Source organism: Acipenser ruthenus, chromosome 3, assembly GCF_902713425.1.
Source record: "Acipenser ruthenus chromosome 3, fAciRut3.2 maternal haplotype, whole genome shotgun sequence".
Classification (NCBI taxonomy): Eukaryota; Metazoa; Chordata; class Actinopteri; order Acipenseriformes; family Acipenseridae; genus Acipenser; species Acipenser ruthenus.
The window spans coordinates 66,631,300-66,655,054 of NC_081191.1; the positions used below are offsets into that span (position 1 = coordinate 66,631,300).

Here is a 23,755-nt window from a genome sequence, read left to right on the forward strand (position 1 = left end):
CTATTCATTCGGGGCTCTACAATTTTCCACTGAGGCTATTCCCTAGGGTTTTCAAACATGTGCCCATCTCCGTCAGAATTATGACCTTTATTATTGACGCAAAACACATTTTTCAGAGTTTAACCTTTAAAACTAAATTATCATTTTTTTTAATATAATAAAACATGTGTAATTCAGTTCCACGTCTTATGTACGTAAATGCAATCTCTATATTTTCTTGTACAACATGTCTTACAAAGAAATACACTAGCTTGTAAATAAAACCAACAACTTGCTGATCAATAATATCATTGCGAATTAGGTGTATGGATGTTTCATTTGTAAAGAATCAAACATCAGTAAAAAGGTGTCACATCACTGTCACTGTACTGCACATTCTACAAAGAGAAATACGATTTTAATCTGTTTTTATTTAGTGGTTTGAAATGTGAAAATATAATTTCCATGTATGCTAATAAAAGCCAGAGACAGTAAATGCTTTTATCAGATATAACGGTATTTCAAACGAATAAATAAAAAATAAAAAATAAAAATAATAATCTGAATAGCTAAAATCCATAGCACTTATAATTAATGTGTAACTCTAATTCAGCACCACTGGAGTGGACAGCTCAATTTTTACCACACCATCATGAAAGTAGATAACATTTGACACAACAATCAATCCTTTCCAATAGCCTGTATTGTATAGCATTTTATTGAAATCTATCATTATTGAAATGTAACTTGACTTATTCAAAAGTTATTCAATTATCCCGTACCAAATATTAGCATACTTCTAAGTATGAAAATGACGTTTTTGAAACAGCGCACGTGAGTGGTTTATGGCTCTGACTAGTTCATCGATGAGGAAGGAAAAGTATTATTATATTCCGGGAGGAAGGCTTGATGACGTCCGTAGCATCATAATGTGACTTATTGAAAAAAGGCAAGCTGTTTGGATTCTGAATATAAATCCAGGTGAATCGGTACAACAAACAAAAGTTTTGGATAAAGGTAATATGTAGACAAATGTTTACACTGCTGTTCATAAAGCAGTGTTTGTACAGCTTGATAATTGCATATTGTATATAAAAGTGTGGAGGGCTGGCCACGTTGACGGGCACATAAGAAAACAGCAAAGGCGCTTCAGTGAGTAAGTGCCGTGAGATCTCATTCTCACAATCTCCGCCTCACCCGGATCGCATCCTGCTGCACAGCTCTCAACTCAACTGCAATAGGTACGTGGAAATGCTCGATCTTTGCAAAGACTTTTTTAAAAAATGACAAAAAAAAGACCACCCCCCCTCCCAAAAAAAAAAACACCTTGTGGAGTACATCAGTCGGATTTTGCTGCAAAGCGGGAGCCTTTCTCCATTTTACCTTTGGGAAGACAGTTGCACCTTCTTGATTTTCAGAAAGTTTTTCAGGGGGCGGGAGGAAATAACAAATTACAGTGCAAAAGTCTCTCTCTTTCTTTTTTGTTGCTACAAGAAGATCTGATTTAAGACATAACTGGATTTTAGCAGTGGTAGGGAAAGGGTGTTCTTTATGCTCGACTGATGTGCTGTAAAGCTGTAATAATTCGTGTATTTTGGTGGGTTCGTATATAGGTATGTAACTTATGATCCCTTTCTTGAGTTGCAACAGGAGGTTGTAACTACAGCATATCTCAGTATGAACTTATGCTCACTGTTTCAATTTAACTTTTTGGTATTCTTTTTGCAGAATGGCAATGTCCAGTAAAGCGACTTTAGCATTATTCATCTACGGGATCATAATGCATTGCAGCATCTACTGTTCACCTACTGGGCTTAGTTATCCTAAAATTAGGTATGTCATATTTTTATTTTGTACTTATTTGTGTATTTTAATGTAATTTGCAGTTGCGTGTATTGGTGTGTCATTTGTTTAACGTTGTCTTCCGATTGCCTCGAGCTAAAGATTTTCTGATTTCAGCAAGGCAATCTTTGAAAATGCTCATTGTTTTTCTAGGACAGGATTTATTCGTAAAAACGACAAAGTTATAAAAATATTAACGATCATCAAATGCATTATACATCTCTAAATTCTATTGCAGTATTATGTATAAGAATAGGCTACATGTTATGTTCAGTTCTTCAGTAATGTGTATATGATGTATTATTTAGTTGTACTTACTTGATAATAATAATAATAATAATAATAATAATAATAATAATAATAATAATAATAATAATAATAAGTGGATTTTTTAGTTGCGTTGATGGGGAAACGCATTAGCACAATACCTCTTCCTAAGTTTGTTAGATGTTTTCAACTGGATCTTATGAACTAATATTACTATTCATCACAGTGAGTCTAATTGCTACCGAGATAACAATTAACGGGGAGTTTTAAAACACAAAATACTTTCTATTCTTTTGTAAAAGGAGTTTGATAAAGATAATTAGAGGACCGAAATCCTTTGGGTATTGGTGGGATGGCGTCATTTGTTGAGGCATGGGGCGAGGTGAACGAGAAGCTGCACACCGCCCAATCGCAAGACCATACAGCAATGCTCATCATTAAATGCATGAGGTGGATGCTTTTTCAAAGCATCAATCAATAACCAGAGTCCCCGCCGACTGCAGACTGCATTTCATTAGAACGGACTAAAGGGAGTTTGCTTTTGCTTTTCAAAATCCAGGGAGAAAATACATTTTGATCTGTTAAATTTGACTATGAGTACATTCTTTTTCAGTTTTGTTATAGCTGCACTGAAGTTTCATGTTAAGTGTTCATTTGCTTTTTAAATACCGGATTCTGAACAATCCAAGTTATTTTACAGAATAATGCACATATTTTAATGGTAGATCAAAGCATGCCAAGTACCCTGAATACATATGTTGCGATTTTTGTTCTTTACATACCTGTTACACATCAATTTGGCCGTTATACTACGCTATCCTTTCTGCCTTTAGAGATGCAAACATGTAAACTTGCCTTTTTTAGACATAAGACAAAATTACAATTATAGTTGGCTAATCATTACAAAACGGGTTTAAATCACTAGAAGTAATGATTGTGTGAACTTTATATTGCAAGGTAAAAGTGACATTTATTTATAAAATACAATCACTACAGGTTGGCTGAACTTGTTATTTCTCTAACGGGTGATGTGACAGATTGATGCTGGTCTCTGTGGACTCCTACACTGGTGCGCCTTAATCTCAACACTGAGCTGTCTTTATAAAGGATTGTAATGTACACATAAAATAGAAACGAACCCCTTCCAGGCAATAGAAACCAAGGAGCATTGCTCAAGTTATTATAAATTTATGATTAATCAAGACGCGAGGAGAGAAGGCAATTATTTAACTTATTTTCTTTCTTTCTTCCAGACTTGAAAATGAAGTATATGACGAAGACGGAAACTCATTACCAGACTTGGCTTTTGACAGTGATCAGATTGCTATACGAAACCCTCCATCTGTCATTGACGATGTGTATACATTATATTACCCACCAGAGAAGAGGTGATTGAAAAACAAAATTGACATGCAATGCATGCAGGGCATTTCATTAATATGATTACTTTTTTTCTGTTAAATGTTTTCTGTTGATTAAATGTGCTATCCAGACACACGTTTCTGGAATGCAAAAACTTGTAGTAGACTACCATTTTAGAAAGACATTTATTTATTCACAGTGAAATACTCACAAATTTCAAAGGTCCTGAAGAAAAGTATACAAAGTGCAATGTAATACCACCCCCTCCAGGCAATTAATTATTAACAACTTTACATTCTTGACCATTAATGGCAAATTAATTCTGGTATGTTGTCTCTGTGACGGGTCACTGATAGTCATTGTGTTTGGCATTTTATTATCTCAGAACAGAAAGGCATGCTGATGGAATATTTAATAAAGCCTATAGGACGATGCTGGGTCAGTTGTCAGCAAGAAAATATCTACATTCTCTGATGGAAAAGCGCGTAGGGTAAGGAGTTGTCTTTAAAGGGTTTTCTTTAGTTTATATGTCTGTGTCTGTTTTGCCACGACTCGTCTTTTCCTTTTCTTAAAACATATTTTCATCCCATTTCATTTTATCCCCTAAAATATAATCTGCAATGCTTCGCTAATATCTCTTGCATGTCGTTGGTCTTTCACCCTTCAACTTAAATACAAACTATTTGTTTTTAATTGGACTTCAAAAGGAGGCAAGTAAGACGATAGAAGTCTGCTTTATGCTCTTAATATTCCTCTAATGAGCACTGCTAAGAAACCACGTGCATGAATAAATTACATTTTATCTATGAATAATTTATATTGCGATATTGTCTCCAAGTCTAGGTTTCATTTATACACCCCCCCTGTAGAGCTAAAATCAGGTTGCACTTTACGTGTGTTGTGATTTTATTTAAACAATAAGAATCTTTTGGTTGGCAGATCAAAAACGTATTCAGATAAATTAAATTGCACTGTTTATAGACATTGAAATAAATTGAAAACAATGTTTTAACCACATGTGTTAAAAATGTGTTCTGCCTTTCTATTTTGCAGTGGAGTGAGCAGTATGGAGGAAGATTCAGAACCTTTATCCAAAAGACACTCGGATGGCATCTTCACAGACAGCTACAGCCGCTACAGGAAACAAATGGCTGTCAAGAAATATCTTGCTGCAGTCCTGGGGAAAAGGTATAGACAAAGGGTTAGAAATAAAGGACGCCGACTGACCTATTTGTAGCGTTGAGTTACCTACTGCCCTGTGTATACACCCCTAAAGTTAAGAGTCATTTTGAGATAACCGAACAATCATCAATCACGCCTGTGTTATTTAAACATGTATTTATGTATGAAGTAAAGCCATTAAAATGAATATTTTGATAATAATATTGTTTTTCTTTTCTACAAAAGCACTTGAGACCACACAAATCTACTTTGTGGACCAATCACTAAGTTCCTGCCTATGTATATGCCGGTATATATACCAATATATATATATATATATATATATATATATATATATATATATATATATATATATATATATAATTCATATAAAGTGTGCACACAAACCTAATTAGCTTGAGCTCTTTAATCCTTTATAATAAGACACATAGAAAAAGACAATCACTGTTTTGAATGTTACCCCTATTTTATAGCTGACATTAAGAGGTTAGTGTTTTTATTCACGACAGCCCTGAAGACATTAATTTTGAATATTTGCTACTGGACATGTTTGATGCCCTGCTTCATGGGGATTATGGTGCTTGTGATTGGGGACAATGGCTGAAAGCGATCCTCCCCTCGGTGAGTCCGAATATAAAGGCTCTCTTTGCACAAGCCTATCTCCAGGGGGAACTGCCCCCCCTTCTTTACCCTTCAATGCTGCCCTGTCACTTGTACCTCTTACTCAGTTATTTCTCCCTTTCCTAATTCGTGCTATTGGTGTTCTAGAAAATCATTACATTTCTAAATTTTTACAACCTATATGTGCATAAGAAAGGAGTACCAGAAGGTAAAACTATATATGAAGTCTTCTTTTTTAAAAAAAAATATATTTTGTTTTTGGCAAGGTGTCCCATACTGAAAAAGTATCCCAAAGACAAACCTTGCAAACCCAAAGAGATAGAAATAACAAACTTTTACATCAAGAATATGATTTATTTCCACCCTAATTCGGTAGAGCCACAATTGTGTCCTTACACCTTGTGCAAAGTATTTTGTGTTACTCTCCAGTGCTACCCATGTTTTTAAATCAGTTTTATGAAAATCTTAAAACAAAAGATCTTTAAGGTGTTCATAATTAACTGGATTTAGTTTAAACTTTACCTTGTTTGTCACCTGCTCTATTTTCTTTCAAACCTTACAGAAATTAAGTGTTAAGTCCTCCTAGTTTCATGATTGTGCCTCATGTATCTATTGTCTTGTAAACAAATCATGTAAACTCTTACTACAAAACCAAGGAAACAATTGTTAAAGCCACTCAATCAGTATGCAACCTAAAGAAACAGTTAATTTTTTCTCACTGATTGTTGTTTACATTGTACTCTGTATACTGTAGTAAATGTTTTATTTTTTCAAGATTCCTTCCTTAAAAATCACTATTTTGTTACATAACTTTTTTCATGTTGAATGTAAATTTACCAACAACTGGCAAACCTCCTGTCTTCTCATCTGTAGTCTATTGCAAAAACTGTTCATAAAAGAGTGCAGTCAAGAATAGTGATGATTCAGATTTATCAGGCCTAATTAAAAAGGGGTGTCGCTGAATGACTTGGATTCACAACTACATCAGGAAGTTAGAAAGTGAGGAAGTTTCGATCAGCGGATGGAGGGTGTTGTTTATGAGCTCATAAATCTTGTTCTAAATGAAAAAAAATAAAACAATAAAACAAACAAACAAACAAAAAAAAATTGGGAAGATTATCCAAAGACTGGCCTATTTAAAACGATTAAAAACAAGACGAAAATACTTCCTTTATCAATGTATTAAATGTGAAGTGTGAGTCAAAGGAGAAATTTAGTTAGCAGACCAATGCCATGCAGACATTGCCAGTCATTCGATCTGTACCTGAGCCTTGTGTGTGAAATCAATCTTACTTTAATTTTGCATTCTCCTCCAGGCTATGTGACGCAGGATGCAGCTTGCAGCTTTGGTGCCTTGCTTCGACTTTAAAATCGCCACGATTCACAGATGGCTATTTAGTGGCCCTACAATGCTGCAACCCATCAGCTTGCATTTCTTTTAGTGGTAATTATTGTAATGCGCTGAACATTTATTTTAGTAGCGTCAGGATTAGGCTTGAAAGTGCGTTCACTTTGAATTTGTTTTGGAGTTCTAGTTTATATTTTTAAATGGCTAGTTGCAAGCATCATGATAATCTCCGTAAATATATTGTGTACATTTTTTGAAGCGCAAAAAGCCTTACAAAACTATATATATATATATATATATATATATATATATATATATATATATATATATATATATATATATATGAAGCACTATTAATAGTTGTGGATAATTTAAAAAAAAAGCTTACTCTTGTGTGGAAAATGGATTTTAACAAAGAGCATCATTATTTAAATACACACGTAACGTTTATAAATGTCTAAAGTGTTGTAACATTTGTATGAATAAATTTTTGTAAACAACACAACTTCGTCTAATCTTTGAAACAAGTAATAACACTATAATTATGCTAGCTATATAGGCTAAATAGTATAAAAGTATATCAAGCATATTATTTTAAAAATATTTAAATATAGTATTCCATGAATTTCCTACAACTTTTATAACACAGTGGAACAACTGAATTTACAGGTAGATAAAACATTTGTCACTATTCAAGCAAACTAATAGCTCTCCATTATGTGAAAAAGGGTTCAAAAGAGGTACCGGTATGACAATTAACCTTTAAAAAGTGCATTGGGAAGGTTCTGAAGAAACTACATGAATTATACAGGTGATGGGAAGCAATACATCAAACTATGTCCTTTGCCTAGAATGGGATTTTTATTGAAACGTAAACCATATACTTCCCTATTTAAATTTTATATTTATGGTATGACCATATAGCTCAAAGTACTGTGTTGCTTAAAAACACCAAATTATATGTGTTTCAGGTTGGTGCGAAGCACTGTAACAGAAAACAGGTGAACCATTTTAGACTCCAACATGCAAACATTCAACTGTCTGGAAACAGATTTGGGAATTGTTTATAACAAGTAAACATTAAACTCTGAGGAGTAAACTTAAGACACACACACACACACACACACACACACACACATACACACACACACACACACACACACAGACACACACACACACACACACACACACACACACACACACACACACAGACTTCCTACTCACAAGAATATGTCAGAAAATCGAATTGGTGTTCACTTTCACACCCAAGACGGCGAGCCACATTACGCTGCCCTAGTCCAGCCTCCAACATGCCGATTGCACGAAGGCGCTGCTCTCTTGACAGACGTGGCATATTGTTTTTTTTTCTGTGTTTCTTTATTGCTTTTATTCAGCTTGCAATTCAACAGCTGAAATCACTCCATATCCAGTGTCCAATCAACTGCCTCACTAATTAGGTGATTAAGTGCATATGCTTCATTCATAGTCACTCAAGCGTGTCATGGTCAAGGATGAATGATCGAGTGATTATAAAGAAACCAAAAACATTTCGTCAATGTCCATCATTTATATACCTTATTTTTTTTAAAGTAAAGTGTTATAATAGTGATATGTTTCTTTTGATGCTCTGTATAATAAAGAGATAAGAAAACATTTAAAGTGAAACCTCCCTTAAATCAACTGCTTTTAAATATAATTTATCCACACACTAACGTCAGAAGTTAAAGATGAACGTCTTCATACAGTAGGGTAAATTAATTATTTGGTACATAGTTTCTAATTTCTGTTAAAAATGTATACTGTAAAGTCATAAATATTTGCAATCCTTTTATTATGCGTTTTTCGCGTATGAAAAAAAACCGAAAACATTTTTGGCACGATGTGAACAGGCTGGCTGGTTGAGACATCAGGCCAGGAAATGCAGGACACAGGACTGGGGAGTGAATGCGCTGTTGCGCTGGTTTATTGTAAATGAACAAAATAAAAGAGTTCACACACAAAACAAATGGCACATATGCCAAAATAAATAGACAAAACAGTGGACAAACCTCAAACAAGTATCGTGCTGTAATGTTCCAACCTCGAGTGAGTGATTCCACACAAAATACACACAGGGGCACCACACATGAATAGTAAATTCCACTAACAATACATACTTCATATTGCAACAGGTTGCCAACATTTCTGGAGCAAAATAGGTTTTATGGGTGTGATTCTGCAAATATTTTGGTTGCAAATATTTATGGCTTTACAGCAATAGTTTCTAAATATGTTATTTAAATATTGGTGGTATGCCTTGTGTTCCGATTGTCATTTCTCTTTTGTATTTACATTAAATAAAGTGTATTTGAGGGGTCTAAAAAAAACTATAATATAGCAGATTTTCTACCATGTTTTCCATTACAGAAATACAAATGTATCTTTTTTGATGTAATTCATAAATAAGTTCAATGTTAATGAATATAGGTTCTGTATCACATTTATCACATTCATATTGAGGAATTATCCAGGAGGTAACCAATGACCCACATGGGGCTGAACATGAAATCCACAATTAAACAGAATTTGTTAGCCAGAATCAAATAAATACATTTTCTACCTAGATCTTATTTAAATCTCCAAATGTAACATCCAAGGGTGAAAAACCCTTGTAGCCAATATGATGATCACAACACTTATCCCCACTGCGGGTGCTTTTCAATCAAATGAAAAAGACAGAGACAAAATATATAACTTTATTTGCAAATACAATTAAAGGACATGAAAGATGAGGCAATTAAAAGATCAAAGATTAGTCATATAGCAGCATTTGACGTACAAAACTTCTGGAAACTTTCTTCAAGATGTTATTTACAATATAATCAGAATAATTTGATTATCAGCTGTACCTTAAAATACAGCACAAGATAATAACATTAGTTCAAAAAGACTATTACATTGAGTAGTATGCTATTAGTCATGGATCTAGATAGTAATTAGCATTAATAAGCAAGATGGATTATTTCATACAAGCAGGTTCTACTTTTTCTTTTAAATTAGTTAATGGCCAGTCTTTGTAAGCACCCCCTTTTGTTTAGGGGGTGCTAAACCTGAATTTTTTCACTGGCTGCCATTGGGCAGCTGGTGCACCAGCTGCTACTGAGTAGCTGGTATGGTCCGCCTATTGGCCATTAAATAGGAGTAATAATATATTTAGTGCAAGAAAGACAATAGCTAAAATACATTCAGAGTGAATATTATTAAACAATAACAAACAAAGATTATACAACTAAATAAACCAAAAATAAGCATAAAGAAAACCGTGCCTGAGTTACAATGTGTTGGAGTATCACACTCAAATCTCCTGCAGCCTCATTCCTAAATAAAAAGGAAAATTCAGAAAATTAAAAAAAGTCAACAAACAGTCTGCACTGGATATGCAGCATAAAATGGAGTAAAGGTCTCTGGGAAAAGTCTCTAAAGGACTCTAGTCTATTGTGTGCAGTTGAGAACAAAGGAATTACGCCCCCTGTGCAGTGTCTGACTCCCGGCTAGATGCAAAGCTGGTCATGTAAATAGAGGTGAAAATATACACCTTATAGCAGGGGTGGCCAACCTTTCATGGACCAATAGCCAAGAAAATAAAATGTACAGTGACAAAGAGCCACAAACTTTAAAAAATGGTTAAGTGCATTTAATATGGTGTGTATATCACACACCATATTAAATGCAGCTGACTTTATGTTTGGGGATGTGTCCTTTGGCACAGCACTCTAAAATTGAAGCGTTCCCTCTTCTAGAATAGACTTCAATTTGTCATCTTCCTGAAGTTCATTGATTTCCATTTGAGATGCTGTGTCATCAGTGACTAACAGGGACTTCAAACAGTCTGCTACAGCACTGAAAGGGTCAACCAGAAATCTAATCTGAGGTCTTTTCAACTGAAGATCTTGAAATCGTCCAACAAAACTGTCTTGAAGAGCTTGAAGCAGGGCTGAGTAGCGATGTATACTTTGTTATAGTGCTTCTGCTGTATCATTAATTGAATTGGCTTTTAACATCGACGGAAAGTGTGTCAGTTCTCCTTTTTGCAACTGTCTCTGAAACAACTGAAGTTTGTTTACAAATGCAAACACACTTTGCACAAGATCGGGCAACATCTTTAACTTCCCTTGTAGACCTACATTTAGTTTATCCAAATGCAACAACATATCTGCCCGAAATGCCAAATCTAGAACCCACTGAGGGTCTGTCAGTTCACAGTATTCTTTGCCCTTCGCTTACATGAATAGTTTCATAGCATTCAGTAATTCAAAAAAAGAGCGATTACCTTTATTTTATTTATTTCTTAGCAGACACCCTTATCCAGGGCGACTTACAATTGTTACAATATATCACATTATTTCACATTATACAGATATCACATTATTTTTTTTACATACAATTACCCTTTTATACAGCTGGGTTTTTATTGGAACAATCTAGGTAAAGTACCTTGCTCAAGGGTACAGCAGCAGTGTCCCCCATTGGGGATTGAACCTACGACCCTCCAGTCAAGAGTCCAGAGCCCTAACCACTACTCCACACTGCTGCCGATCCTGTTCAATGTAAAGTTAACGGTTTCCAAGCTTCTGTAACTCGAGTCCCGAATACACAGTAAAGTAAGGGTGGATATGATTTGCTAGTTAGTTGTTATGTAACAGAAAAGTGTTGTGGCCACACTGCTGATTGGCTAAGGTTGGAAATGGATCGGCTTGTGATAAAAAAATAAATAAAAAAACTTATTGTAAAAATAATACACATAAAAAACAAACAACATATAAAAAACGAATAACTTATTCATTGTGTAATGAAATATACGGGAAGTTTGAGGAGTCACATTTCGACTACAGAAGAGCCGCATGCGGCTCGGGAGCCGACAGTTGGCCACAAGCTGTGCGTAAACAAGCTGTTGTTATAAACCTTATGGTACACAGCAGATTTCCTTAAAAAAAAAATAAAAAATAAAAATAAACATCGATTTTGTGACATAACAGAAAATGAATTACAAACCAAAGATGCTAAAAAACACTAAAATCGTCATAAAAACTTTGCTCTCAGCATTTCTAAATTTCCAAAATCAAAACAAATCCAACTCGACGATGTAAATAAATATGTCAGTTTTATGCCAAAAAATGGTAATGTACCATTTAAAACTAAAGCTTTATTAATTATTGTAATTTACTTGACTGAGTCATAAAACAAACAGGGACTGCAGACCTCAGCTCATAGTGGGAAACTAAAGGCCCCTCGAGAAGAACTATAGTTACCTCCTGCAGCTTCAGGCATTATTGTCTACTGTAATTATAGTTCTTCCCTTGGAGGCTATAGTTTCCCACTATGAGTCTCCTCTGCAGTCTATATTTACTATACATGGATGGATGGACTGGGGAGGAAGGCTATAATAGACAATTATTGGCCCTAGGGAAGAAGTTACCAACAAGGGGCTATAATGCCTGCAGCCTCAGGCCCTGGAGGTAACAATAATCTTCCCGAGGGGCATATTTAATATATGAATCAGTGAAAAAAATAAGTTAGGCAACGTTGGATAGTAAATGCAACTTTATATATTTTGTTTAAATGTAGCTGATACAGCATAAGTAAATAAATAAATAACAGGAAATGTTTTTGAAGTTCATACTGCATAGTTAGCAAAGTTTTTCTCTGTCTCTGCCTGGTTTGCCAACTGCTGCATAATCCAGTTTATATCCCGGCCGTCATACAGTGCCTTGTGAAAGTATTCGGCCCCCTTGAATTTTGCGACCTTTTGCCACATTTCAGGCTTCAAACATAAAGATATGAAACTGTAATTTTTTGTGAAGAATCAACAACAAGTGGGACACAATCATGAAGTGGAACGAAATTTATTGGATATTTCAAACTTTTTTAACAAATAAAAAACTGAAAAATTGGGCGTGCAAAATTATTCAGCCCCTTTACTTTCAGTGCAGCAAACTCTCTCCAGAAGTTCAGTGAGGATCTCTGAATGATCCAATGTTGACCTAAATGACTAATGATGATAAATAGAATCCACCTGTGTGTAATCAAGTCTCCGTATAAATGCACCTGCACTGTGATAGTCTCAGAGGTCCGTTTAAAGCGCAGAGAGCATCATGAAGAACAAGGAACACACCAGGCAGGTCCGAGATACTGTTGTGGAGAAGTTTAATGCCGGATTTGGATAAAAAAAGATTTCCCAAGCTTTAAACATCCCAAGGAGCACTGTGCAAGCGATAATATTGAAATGGAAGGAGTATCAGACCACTGCAAATCTACCAAGACCTGGCCGTCCCTCTAAACTTTCAGCTCATACAAGGAGAAGACTGATCAGAGATGCAGCCAAGAGGCCCATGATCACTCTGGATGAACTGCAGAGATCTACAGCTGAGGTGGGAGACTCTGTCCATAGGACAACAATCAGTCGTATACTGCACAAATCTGGCCTTTATGGAAGAGTGGCAAGAAGAAAGCCATTTCTTAAAGATATCCATAAAAAGTGTCGTTTACAGTTTGCCACAAGCCACCTGGGAGACACACCAAACATGTGGAAGAAGGTGCTCTGGTCAGATGAAACCAAAATCGAACTTTTTGGCAACAATGCAAAACGTTATGTTTGGCGTAAAAGCAACACAGCTCATCACCCTGAACACACCATCCCCACTGTCAAACATGGTGGTGGCAGCATCATGGTTTGGGCCTGCTTTTCTTCAGCAGGGACAGGGAAGATGGTTAAAATTGATGGGAAGATGGATGGAGCCAAATACAGGACCATTCTGGAAGAAAACCTGATGGAATCTGCAAAAGACCTGAGACTGGGACGGAGATTTGTCTTCCAACAAGACAATGATCCAAAACATAAAGCAAAATCTACAATGGAATGGTTCACAAATAAACATATCCAGGTGTTAGAATGGCCAAGTCAAAGTCCAGACCTGAATCCAATCGAGAATCTGTGGAAAGAACTGAAAACTGCTGTTCACAAATGCTCTCCATCCAACCTCACTGAGCTCGAGCTGTTTTGCAAGGAGGAATGGGCAAAAATTTCAGTCTCTCGATGTGCAAAACTGATAGAGACATACCCCAAGCGACTTACAGCTGTAATCGCAGCAAAAGGTGGCGCTACAAAGTATTAACTTAAGGGGGCTGAATAATTTTGCACGCCCAATTTTTCAGTTTTTTATTTATTAAAGTTTGAAATATCCAATAAATTTCGTTCCACTTCATGATTGTGTCCCACTTGTTGATTCTTCACAAAAAATTACAGTTTCATATCTTTATGTTTGAAGCCTGAAATGTGGCAAAAGGTCGCAAAGTTCAAGGGGGCCGAATACTTTCGCAAGGCACTGTATTTGTTTTCGTCGAATGCGTTGAATTTGTTTGAATTTCAGAAAGTCAGAAAACAGTGACAGTGACATTTTAATCACGATTTTAGTGTTTGGAGCATCTTTCTTTTGTAGTATGTTTTGTAATTAATTTTCTGTTAACTCACAGAATCTGTGTTCAGCCATTTTCTCTTGTGAAGAGTGCAGGGGAGAAAGGTGTTCCTTTGAAAAGGGGCGAGACTGACAGTGAACCAGTCACATGACAGATGGAGACTATTGACTGGGATGTTAAGGCAATAGTTCAATCTATTATTCCTCCTATGATGAGGTTTTAACTAATCACAGGCCAGGATTTCCAATCACTGATATATATTATAGTGGCGTGGTTGCAAAAACTGTGTTAAAATAACGTTAAGGTTACTCATGCAAAACCCTCCAAAGTGACGAGCATTTGTCCTGTGATTAGTTATTTCATCAGTGATGTCATACATACACATAATGGTGTAGCGTTAACCCCTTCAGTATCAGGGGGCGTACGGTGTACGCCCTAAAAATGTCCTCATAAAGTGCTACGGTTAAAATAAATCTCATTGTAGCGCCGGCTGTGAGCATCCGATCATTTCCATTTTTTTACAGAATGTGTAGAAGGGTTTAAGCCCTCAAAATATGTGAATGGTGTATCGGTTATGTCATTTAAAAAGTGCATGATTGATTTGTAAACTGTCCTGTATACTATTTCTCTGGTATTCAATGTTGGATGCGGAAGTCAAACAAGCAAACAAAAAGGCCTGTATTATATTTTTTATAGTGCTTTGACTGGCACAATGTTTGATGGATACAACATTTAGGGGATCTAAGGACCTATTTTTAGCAAACTTAATCTTACTTTCAGAACTGATCGATCGCTATTGATTACTGTGTGCTGTCTCTTTTGTACCGTGGCATATGCGGTAGTAACTCAGTGCTTGGGCACGCTGTGTTTGACCAATCGCTTCCAACATTTTAGGATATGTGTGGGAGGGTTTAGTCTCTCAAAACATGTGAATGGTGGATTGATCACGTCAATCAAACGGTGAATGATTAATGCCTAAACTGGCCTATAGGATTTCTCCATGTTGTTCAGTCTGGAATCCAGTAAGTCAAATAAACAAACTGAAGAGTTTTATATTTCGGATCGTGGTTTGATTTGAGCAGATCCTGATGGCTACAACATTTAGCAGACCCACACAAGATATTTTCAACAGTTATTTTCAGAACTAATCCATCGTTATTGATTGCTATATACTGTGTCCCAGGCTATGCTGCACCATCTATAAAATATGTCGGTGCCCTAAAGGCTGCGAGTGAGTAGGGGGATTTAGTCTTTCGAAATTATATTTTGAATTTAGTTTTTGTCTACATTTAAAAATATGTACAGTTTACATATTGACCCGATGATGTTCTGTTTTAAATGTTTATTTTTATTATTTATTAATACAAATGTTGACGCAGCCATGACAGAAACATACTAACTGCTATTATTATTTTTTTCCATAGATAGTTAACATATTAGCAATGCAAGACACATGCAATTTGTCTAATTACCATGTTAGGAAATTACTTTTTTAGGGCTTTAATGGCACAGAAATTATAATTTTTCATGTAACAGGGGAGATCTGGACTGACTATCTGACACATGCATAGTACTGCAGGTAGAGGGCAGCAGTCTCGTAGGATCCGCCTGTCAGTCATGGCGATGACATGGAGAGGTGGGGAAGAGGGTGTGTGGGCTTTCCCTCTCTCTGAGTGGCTGAGAGACAGGCCTTGGGAGATTGCTCGGCCCATAAGAACTGCGCTTGGTTGTGCATTCGGGTGGCCGTGTTCGGGAATATAGAGTGATACTGGCAGAAGACGCCAGAGTAAAACAAGCATCAGGTCAGCCCGGCTGAGGGAGACAGCCTTCCTTAAAAATAATTTACAAAAGTAAAACAAATAATTATGTACCTGAGGGGACATGTGTAGGTATACAGGGAACTCTGGCCACCCCAGTGTATAGGAACAACTGAGTGTAGGACGGAGACCTGCTTTGACCGGCTTAGTGGCAGTGGGGACACTGCGTAAGCAGCACTTTTGTTTGTAGTTTTATTAATGTGTTTTATTTTCATTATTATTTTCGAGCACTTATATGTGCACTGGACTGTGTACCTGTATTGGTAACCCCGTGGTCCTGTTTTACTGTTGCCAGTATTCAGGCCACGGACAACAGCGCCCTCTGCGGGCTAAAATAAATAAAAGAAAAAGAAAAGAAATAAAACTGGGTACCTCTGCAGTGTTTGCAAATATATTCTTCTGTCTCCCGTGTCAGTGAATACCCACACCCTTCCACACTCCATTTAATCTGCAATATCTCAATCAGTTGAGTAGATATGCCCAAGTAAATGATATCATTGAAAAGATTGTGCTGATAAAAACAATATAGAGGTTTCCTATGTTTCCTTTAGAGACCTGTGAGAAATTTGACTTTTAAACAATTCAGTCCCAAATTTAAAAAAAACCTCTAGCACTGGGTGGAAAAACCCTTAGCAGCGAAGGGGTTAAGATTGCGTGTCACCCTCACAATTTCCTCACTTTTGAGGGTTTTGCTTGAGTAACCTAAACGTTACTTAATATATATATCTATATATATATCTATATATATATATATATATCTATATATATGTAAGCAATAAGGCACTCTAATATCACCACGCCCCGGGTGCGTTATAAGTCATGAGGTGAGGTGATATTAGAGTATATCACACACCCTGAAGTGCCTTATTGCTCTTATAAAATGGGTTAACACTAGAATTGTCGGATTTTCTTACTACCTAGCTGCGCCGCGCCGGTCAGTTTAACTAACTAAATTGAATTTTTTTTTTTTTAATATCCTTCTGTCTGAAACTGATCTAAGAAAAAATAGTCCCATATACAGTAACTTTAAAAAAAATAAAACCAAAAATGCATTGAGTAAAAAAAAATTCGTTGTACTTCTTGGTTTGTTCATTACATTTTAAAGTAAAATATTACTGCTCATTTTCATCATGACACATCACAAATGAGTCTGCCTTTAAATCACGCAGACTCTTCCTCACAAGATTTGGGGCAGTATCAGGTGACAGTGCTGTTTTTTTTTCTTTTTTAATCGTCCTTTGTTTTTCACAGAAGTGATAGGAGGTATCTATACCAGATTAGTGTTACTGCTTCACAATAGCGAAAAAGATATTATTTGCATTATTGGCATCCGGTCACTTATCAATCTGTCTTTGTGGTTTATGACTGGACAACATGGAGAACTACTGGGCCCGCGTTTTTTTTTTTTTTCACTACTTGAATTAGATTCAATGATGTCCGATTCAAACTCATTCAAAATCTCACCTACTGTACACTTCGGTTTCCCAAAAGGTCAATATTTACATAAATCTGGTTAGTTATTTTTGTTGTGATAAAATGGCTGCCATTTTTGTTTAGTTTTTTTCTAAATTCTAGTGGCATATGGAGATCTACCAGTGATTTGCCCCTTTTTGAAAAGAAGTGCCGACCCATGGTGATATGTAAGTGTGACAGAAAGACAATGATTCTTGGTGGTAAATCTCCCTCTCGACCTGTGAGGGTGCTAAGTAACGGGAACAGAGTATCCAGGATTGCTTGGCCTGACACTTCGTTCCTAGGGGGTAAAAGTAAGTCGGTCATTTAGAAAAAGGGCGGAGAGGAAGTGATGTGGCAGCCGCGGATTGGAGGAGCGGCTGCAACCGTTTACCAAGGGGTCATGAGTGACGGTATAAGTAGGGGATGGAGCGACGCAATTTGTTCCTTTGTTTTGGTTAGAGAACAACCTGGAAGGACCTGGGTTTTGTGTGTAGAAAATACTGTTTGTGATTATTTAGACGACTAAACACGATCCAGGAGCTGTCGCTAAAGGCCAGCACAAACCTGGACAACACTGCACTTTGTTTGCACTAAAGTATTGTATTTTCACCACGAGCACTAGAGCACGCACTGTGGACGGGTGTTTGTGTTTGTGTATGTGTTACGTTTGGGTGAACTAAAACGGGACGGTTATTATTTCGGGGCCAACCCACAGATCACAGATAAGCAATACACGCCACTGTATTGCTTCTCATTGACATTGTTATTATTTACTGTTGTTCGCCATCAAGCATTTGGATTACAAAATACAACCATTAAACAACATTGCACCTGGATTATAATTGTCTGTCTGCTTATTGATCACTTGCAGCTGCACACTGTTAACCACTTTGCCACTGTGCTGATAACCACCCCAGAAGTGGTATATATCATTGGAACTGCACGTCCTGAAGTGGTTTATACCGCTTATAACACAGCTACCTGTCACTTGGGGGAAGAAAATTAATTAAAATAATTAAAACACAGTTTAAAGTAAGACAAAACCTGAAACTGTTATTGTGTATACATCTGCAGTGTAATATAGTCCCAAATATAATGTAATTTAATTTAATTTACTGTTCACTTATTAAAAATAAATTGCACATGTCTGTTTATTGTGAATTTCTGCATTGAAAGTGGCATCTCACTGGAAACTACAAGCTGATGATGGGCGGAGTTTCAAATGATACTGAGGATGGTAGGGGAGGTACTGTGAAGGAGACTGAAGCTGGATCTTGAGGTGTTTGTGTCCTCGTTATATGCGAGGCACACATATTCAAGTCTGTTTTCATCCTTTTGGATCTCAAAATATGTTTTTGTTAGTTGTCGGACTCCCTCACGTCTAAGTCGTGCCAGATTAAGTTGAAGATCGAACCAGACTATACGCTCCAATCTGATCGCGGTGTCAGGGGACAGTGCCTTAGTTTCCTGCAGATGCTTCAGATCCAGGCCGGTAATTCGGGGTGGTGTCTGGCCTTGTCTCTACCTGCTTTTCTAAAAGTTTTCATGACTGACAGGAATACATTATTGCTGGTTTTAAACTAGCTGTCAGCAGAGATGTGAAAACTTCTACTGTTAAAATATCTATTTAGTCCAGCTCTCAACGTTATAAAACTGGAATCCATATTTTTTTCTTTAAGCCAGTCTTTAAGTACATTAACAACCCATGCTGTTGTTTGTTTAGTGTTTTTTTCAGTCTTTGTTTTCTTCTATTTCAGACTCATCTACTGTTATGTGTCTACTCTTGACAGTTGCTGGTGCACTTATTTATTTATTTATTTTTTTCAGGTGGACTGCTGTCTTCACTCAGAAAGTCGGTGTTGTACCAGTTATCTGATGTATCATCCCCAAATATATTAAAGGAAATAGGTGGAATGTCACTCATTTTTGGCAGTGGTTTTGTAACTAATAACAAATAAATGGCAGTTTGTCATGGAATTTAGAATGCAGTGGTGTGTAGTGATTTATTCAGTGTGAAGCGGCTCATTAGTATACAAGCCATGGTATACGCTATAGATACGCATGGTCATGTAATGCTGTTTAACCTATCAGAGGTTGTTATTTTTCCAAGCAGCGTTATAAACTTTAATATGAACACCCCATGTGACCTGTTTTGACCAATCAAGATAGAGCATTTAAAATACCCATTATATATACCCCTAAACTGAAAAAAATTAAATTCTGGTATCAGTTATGTTTATACCTATGTACATGGCTGTAACAGGGCAAGGTGCCCTGTACATTGTTTTGTTTATTTATTTTTAGATCGGGATCTCCCCCTCCGCCCCGTGCAGATTGTTTTGTGTTTGTTTATTTTTATGTCGGCGAAGCGCTTTTATTGTTTTGTTTAAATGACGGCGTAGCCGATTGTTTTGTTTAGTGTGGATGGGTAGCCCCATCCACAACACAATTAATAAACCTGTGCAGATTGTGGCCGAGGGGTAATAGGATGATTACTAATTAGTTAAACCCCTCGGCGATGATATAAAAAGCCTGCAGCTCTCGGCACGAGGTGGGTGTACGAGAGGAGCAGAGAGACAGCGATTGAAAACAAAAACCCTGTCACAATGGCTAATACTGTTTTCATCACTCCTACCTACATCATCACTGCATGCGCTGCTTAATGTCAACAGTAGCCTGTGACAGAGAGCATATGAATCCTAGTCAACAATCCCCCTCCCAACCTGTGAGGGCGCAGTATAACAGGAACAGAGTGCCCTGGATTGAATGGTTTGGCAGTTCATTCCAGGGTCAGCCATCCAGAAAGGGGGCAGAGTCACAATACCAGAAGTCATCGCCTTAATGCGGTAAGCAATGTGTCAGTTATGGATTGGAGGATACGTGATTGCACTCATTACTGAAGGGGGCGTTACTGAAGGTATATCAGGGAATGTGGCTAAGAAATCTGTTCATATATATATATATATATATATATATATATATATATATATATCTATATATATATATATATATATATATATATATATAGTGACAAGGCAGAGTTTCTGCTCACTGAGAAATGTGTGTTTTGTGGCTGCTTTTACACAGCCACTTGTTTCATTGTTTAATTGATAACTGTTTTATTGATTAATAGAAAAGTGTGGAATGTGGCCAGGTGGGAATTTAATTACTGATGGCCAATTACCCCTGGCCACACCCTATATAAACAGGTCCACAATGTTTGTAGTGGGTCTGCCTCTGTGTGAGGACTGGAGGAAACCTGTGGTGACAGACCAGGAAAAGGTATTGTGATACTGATATGTTTGGTTACTGGTAAACAGCTTAGCCATCCAGTTTATAGCTAGAACTGTGCAAAGTTTAGCTAAGCACTCCTTGCTGGAGCTAGACTTTTGTTTTGTTGTTTTTGTTTTCTAAAGAAATAAACATACAGGCACTGCCCTGTTTTTAAATATATCTGTGGTCCAGAGACTCTTCTTTTACACTACAAAACAGTGTTAAAGGTCCTGAACGTGGCAAAGCATACCCCACTTTGGTGGAGAATGTGGGCAATACACTTTTAATTGTGTGTAAAAGTAAAAAAATTAAAGAGGGACTAAGCGACAGCAGGTTCCCTACATCTTCGGAGCTGGGGATGTTGTTGAACTTTCAGTCCTTTAGTCCGCTCCAATCCAAGACATACACAGGTCCATGTTTTCCAGTTTTCCACAGCAGGAACTACAAAGCAGAGTTTGAGCCTGCCAACATTCTAAAGCTTGCACCTCACACAATGCAGCTGTATTACCTATGGAACCCCTAAAGGGACACAGTGTAAATTGAAAAAGAAGGTTAGTATGTTATTGTTATCTTGTGCACATGACAGTGGATCACCTTGTTTATATCAGTTAAACCCTTTTCTGCAAAATAATCCCATAGTTCTCAAAATAAGTTTTAAATGTCTTTCCCTTATCATATAATTTTGATGGGTGTGAAGTCCAAAGATAATATCTTTATATTTTAGCCCAAGATCAAAGTAAAACTCAATCAGTTGGTTAGCCACACCTGTGTGCTCTGTTACGACAATATCTCTTACAAGGATTAAGCACTTACTCCTGCACACCAGACAGTAGTGCTCACGAGATAATAAATTGTACACACGAGAGATTATCTTGTGAGCACGAGATATTATGTTGTGCTCACGTGATACTAACCTTCTTTTTCAATTCACACCATGTCCCTTTAGGGATTCCGTAATTACCTGCATGATAAAAAAACCCATCTGTGGTGGGGCTGCCCACGTCAGACAGACAGACGAGCGTCCCAGGGATGCAGACAACTGAGAGTCCCGAAAACGAGCAGAGATGAGACAAGACGAGACAGGTCCAGGTCCAAATGCCAATTCTTTTATTTCAGACACAGTGGACAATTCAAACAGCTGTACAACTAAACTTTATTTTAGATGATACAAGTATTAAGACTACCAACTGGCATGACACAATATTTGAACCATATAGTATCTTCACTTCAGGGTCTCCAAATGGCTCAACTGATAAAGGCATGATTGCGTGGTGTGCAGGGCAAGGGAACACAGGTTTGCGTCCTAGTTCTGCAACGTTGTTGATCTTCACTGAGGATTCCTCAGATAGCTTTGCATTGTCTCTAACGCTCCTATGGGTTAGGGAGGCAAAATCAATCTGAACTGTTTCTCCTTATCGCATTACAGCGGACCCTGCTGGCCAGGCGTCCGGTGAGCTAATTGCGGACACCTGCTTTTGTCCTCAGATAGCTTTGCTGTAGTGCTCCTGGGTGTAAAGAGGCAATTGGTTTACACGTGGGGTCGAAGAACGTCCACTTACATTAATTTCTCCTTAACTGTTGTGGGGACTGCGGCGGTGAGAGACTGAAATAGCACGTTTTAAATTGGGCAATAAAATAATTGGGAGCACTTAAGTATGTAGGGAGAAAAATATTGAAGACACAGAGATGACTGAGTCCAGTTTCAAAACTAGAGATTGTTTATTCCAAGCCACAGCAAAACCGCACACAAAACAGAGCACTCTGGAGAAGGTATCAGAGACCCTCTGAGGAGCTCTCCTTGAAGCATGACGTTTTATAATGGTTAACTCACCATATGCATATCCCACCCCAGATGATTAAGCATTTAACCAATGAGTACATACAGCATCCCCTAATTAAACTAATGTATTCCTCCTTCATGCTATTAAAACACACCTTTAACACACACACCACTAGTGCTTAATTTGTGCCAGGGCTTGACTGGGTGCAGCCCCGGTACCTTTAGGCAGGTGCATGCTATCTGAGAATTTATCATTTTCAGTCAGGCATAAAGATGTGTGCACTAATGACAGAGACAGTCCGATGCCAGAGATGTTCATGTACCGTTTTTGGCAGGCAGCCGAGTGACATGGAAGCGATGGTGTTCCTCTGCGGCTGCTTGTACTGCGGGCTGTAACAGGAGACGCGTCTCTCAACACAGGCAAAGACTAGTGAGCAAGTCTGGGTTAAGATGTACGGGTCTGTAGCTGGAGAATATATCCAGAGGCTAAAAAATAAATGTTAAGTCTCTGAAATTACCGTCATATTTCTTTATTTCTTTTGTCCTGCAGTTGGTTTTGTATCACTACAGTACCCTGTCAAATAAACTTGTTATTATTTTGAATGTGCGGTTTTTCAGAATGGTATTGTCACTGCTTGCGCCCCGGCACCTCTCTCTGTACAAATTAAGCACTGCACACCCACCTCAGGAGAGGTGTTAGCCCAAATCTTCTGGAACATTCTATGCTGCGTACTTAACCCTATGTCCTAAATATTGTTTTTCAACAGTGTACAAAACTGCTTCTATCTAGCTTCTTCTTTCTTGGCTAATAGCTTCTCCCCCACCCTGATGTACCTGCTTATCAACCACAGGCTTCGCTTGGCTGTACTCCCAGAAACATGTTTGTATCTTTTTTGTCCCGTACACCTCTTTGCAGAGTTGCTTAACACTTTAATAAAGCTTAAAGCTAACATTACATTCAGCAAAAACCTTGTTAATCATATTTTTGCCCTTCAACTAGGAGAAAAACAATAATAAAAAGTACCTTCATTTCATATTACACTCACACATTTTTCTACTCCATTCAGAATTCTTCAGATACCTTGTTTGGAAAACCTCATGAGGGCATTATATTTTAAAATATCATGAAAACCTTTAAAGCGCTGTTAAAAAAAAAGAAAAAAAAACAGTTCTTGGCCAGTATGCCATGGGATTCTTATAATTGTTTTATGAGGAACACTTGATGAGCTCCATATGAATTTGTCATAAGATCCCCATTAGTCTCCAAAAGGGACCACTGCAAGGTCATGAATTACATTATTAAGAGATATCTCAGATTAAATTACGTGGACCCATAAAGTACATGTTCCTGAAATGATATCCTATACAAAGATTTCA

General features: G+C 37.2%; 1 protein-coding gene across 5 annotated transcripts; it reads left to right on the top strand.

Moving 5' to 3' along the window:
• The first annotated feature begins 856 nt into the window (after positions 1-856).
• LOC117435572 (glucagon family neuropeptides) lies at positions 857-6,702 on the top strand. Of its 5 annotated transcripts, XM_059015189.1 has the most exons (7): positions 864-1,220; positions 1,708-1,812; positions 3,342-3,476; positions 3,836-3,940; positions 4,504-4,638; positions 5,142-5,253; positions 6,570-6,702. In XM_059015189.1, the coding sequence occupies exons 2-7, from the start codon at positions 1,709-1,711 to the stop codon at positions 6,576-6,578; spliced, it is 600 nt and encodes a 199-aa protein (XP_058871172.1). In that variant the 5' UTR covers positions 864-1,220; position 1,708; the 3' UTR covers positions 6,579-6,702. The 5 variants fall into 5 exon arrangements, with proteins under 5 accessions (XP_058871167.1, XP_058871182.1, XP_033914759.1 ...); XM_034058868.3 differs by lacking the exon at positions 6,570-6,702 and having other exon boundaries at positions 863-1,220; positions 5,142-6,109; XM_034058869.3 differs by lacking the exons at positions 864-1,220; positions 6,570-6,702 and adding an exon at positions 1,332-1,592 and having other exon boundaries at positions 5,142-6,109.
• Positions 6,703-23,755: the final 17,053 nt, after the last annotated feature.

Bases quoted from the DNA above. Each gene is read 5' to 3' on its own strand.
- LOC117435572 (XM_034058868.3), top strand. From the start codon at position 1,709: ATGGCAATGTCCAGTAAAGCGACTTTAGCATTATTCATCTACGGGATC. The intron at 3,477-3,835 runs GTGATTGAAAAA...TTATTATCTCAG, and splicing joins TATTACCCACCAGAGAAGAG to AACAGAAAGGCATGCTGATG. The intron at 3,941-4,503 runs GTAAGGAGTTGT...TCTATTTTGCAG, and splicing joins CTGATGGAAAAGCGCGTAGG to TGGAGTGAGCAGTATGGAGG.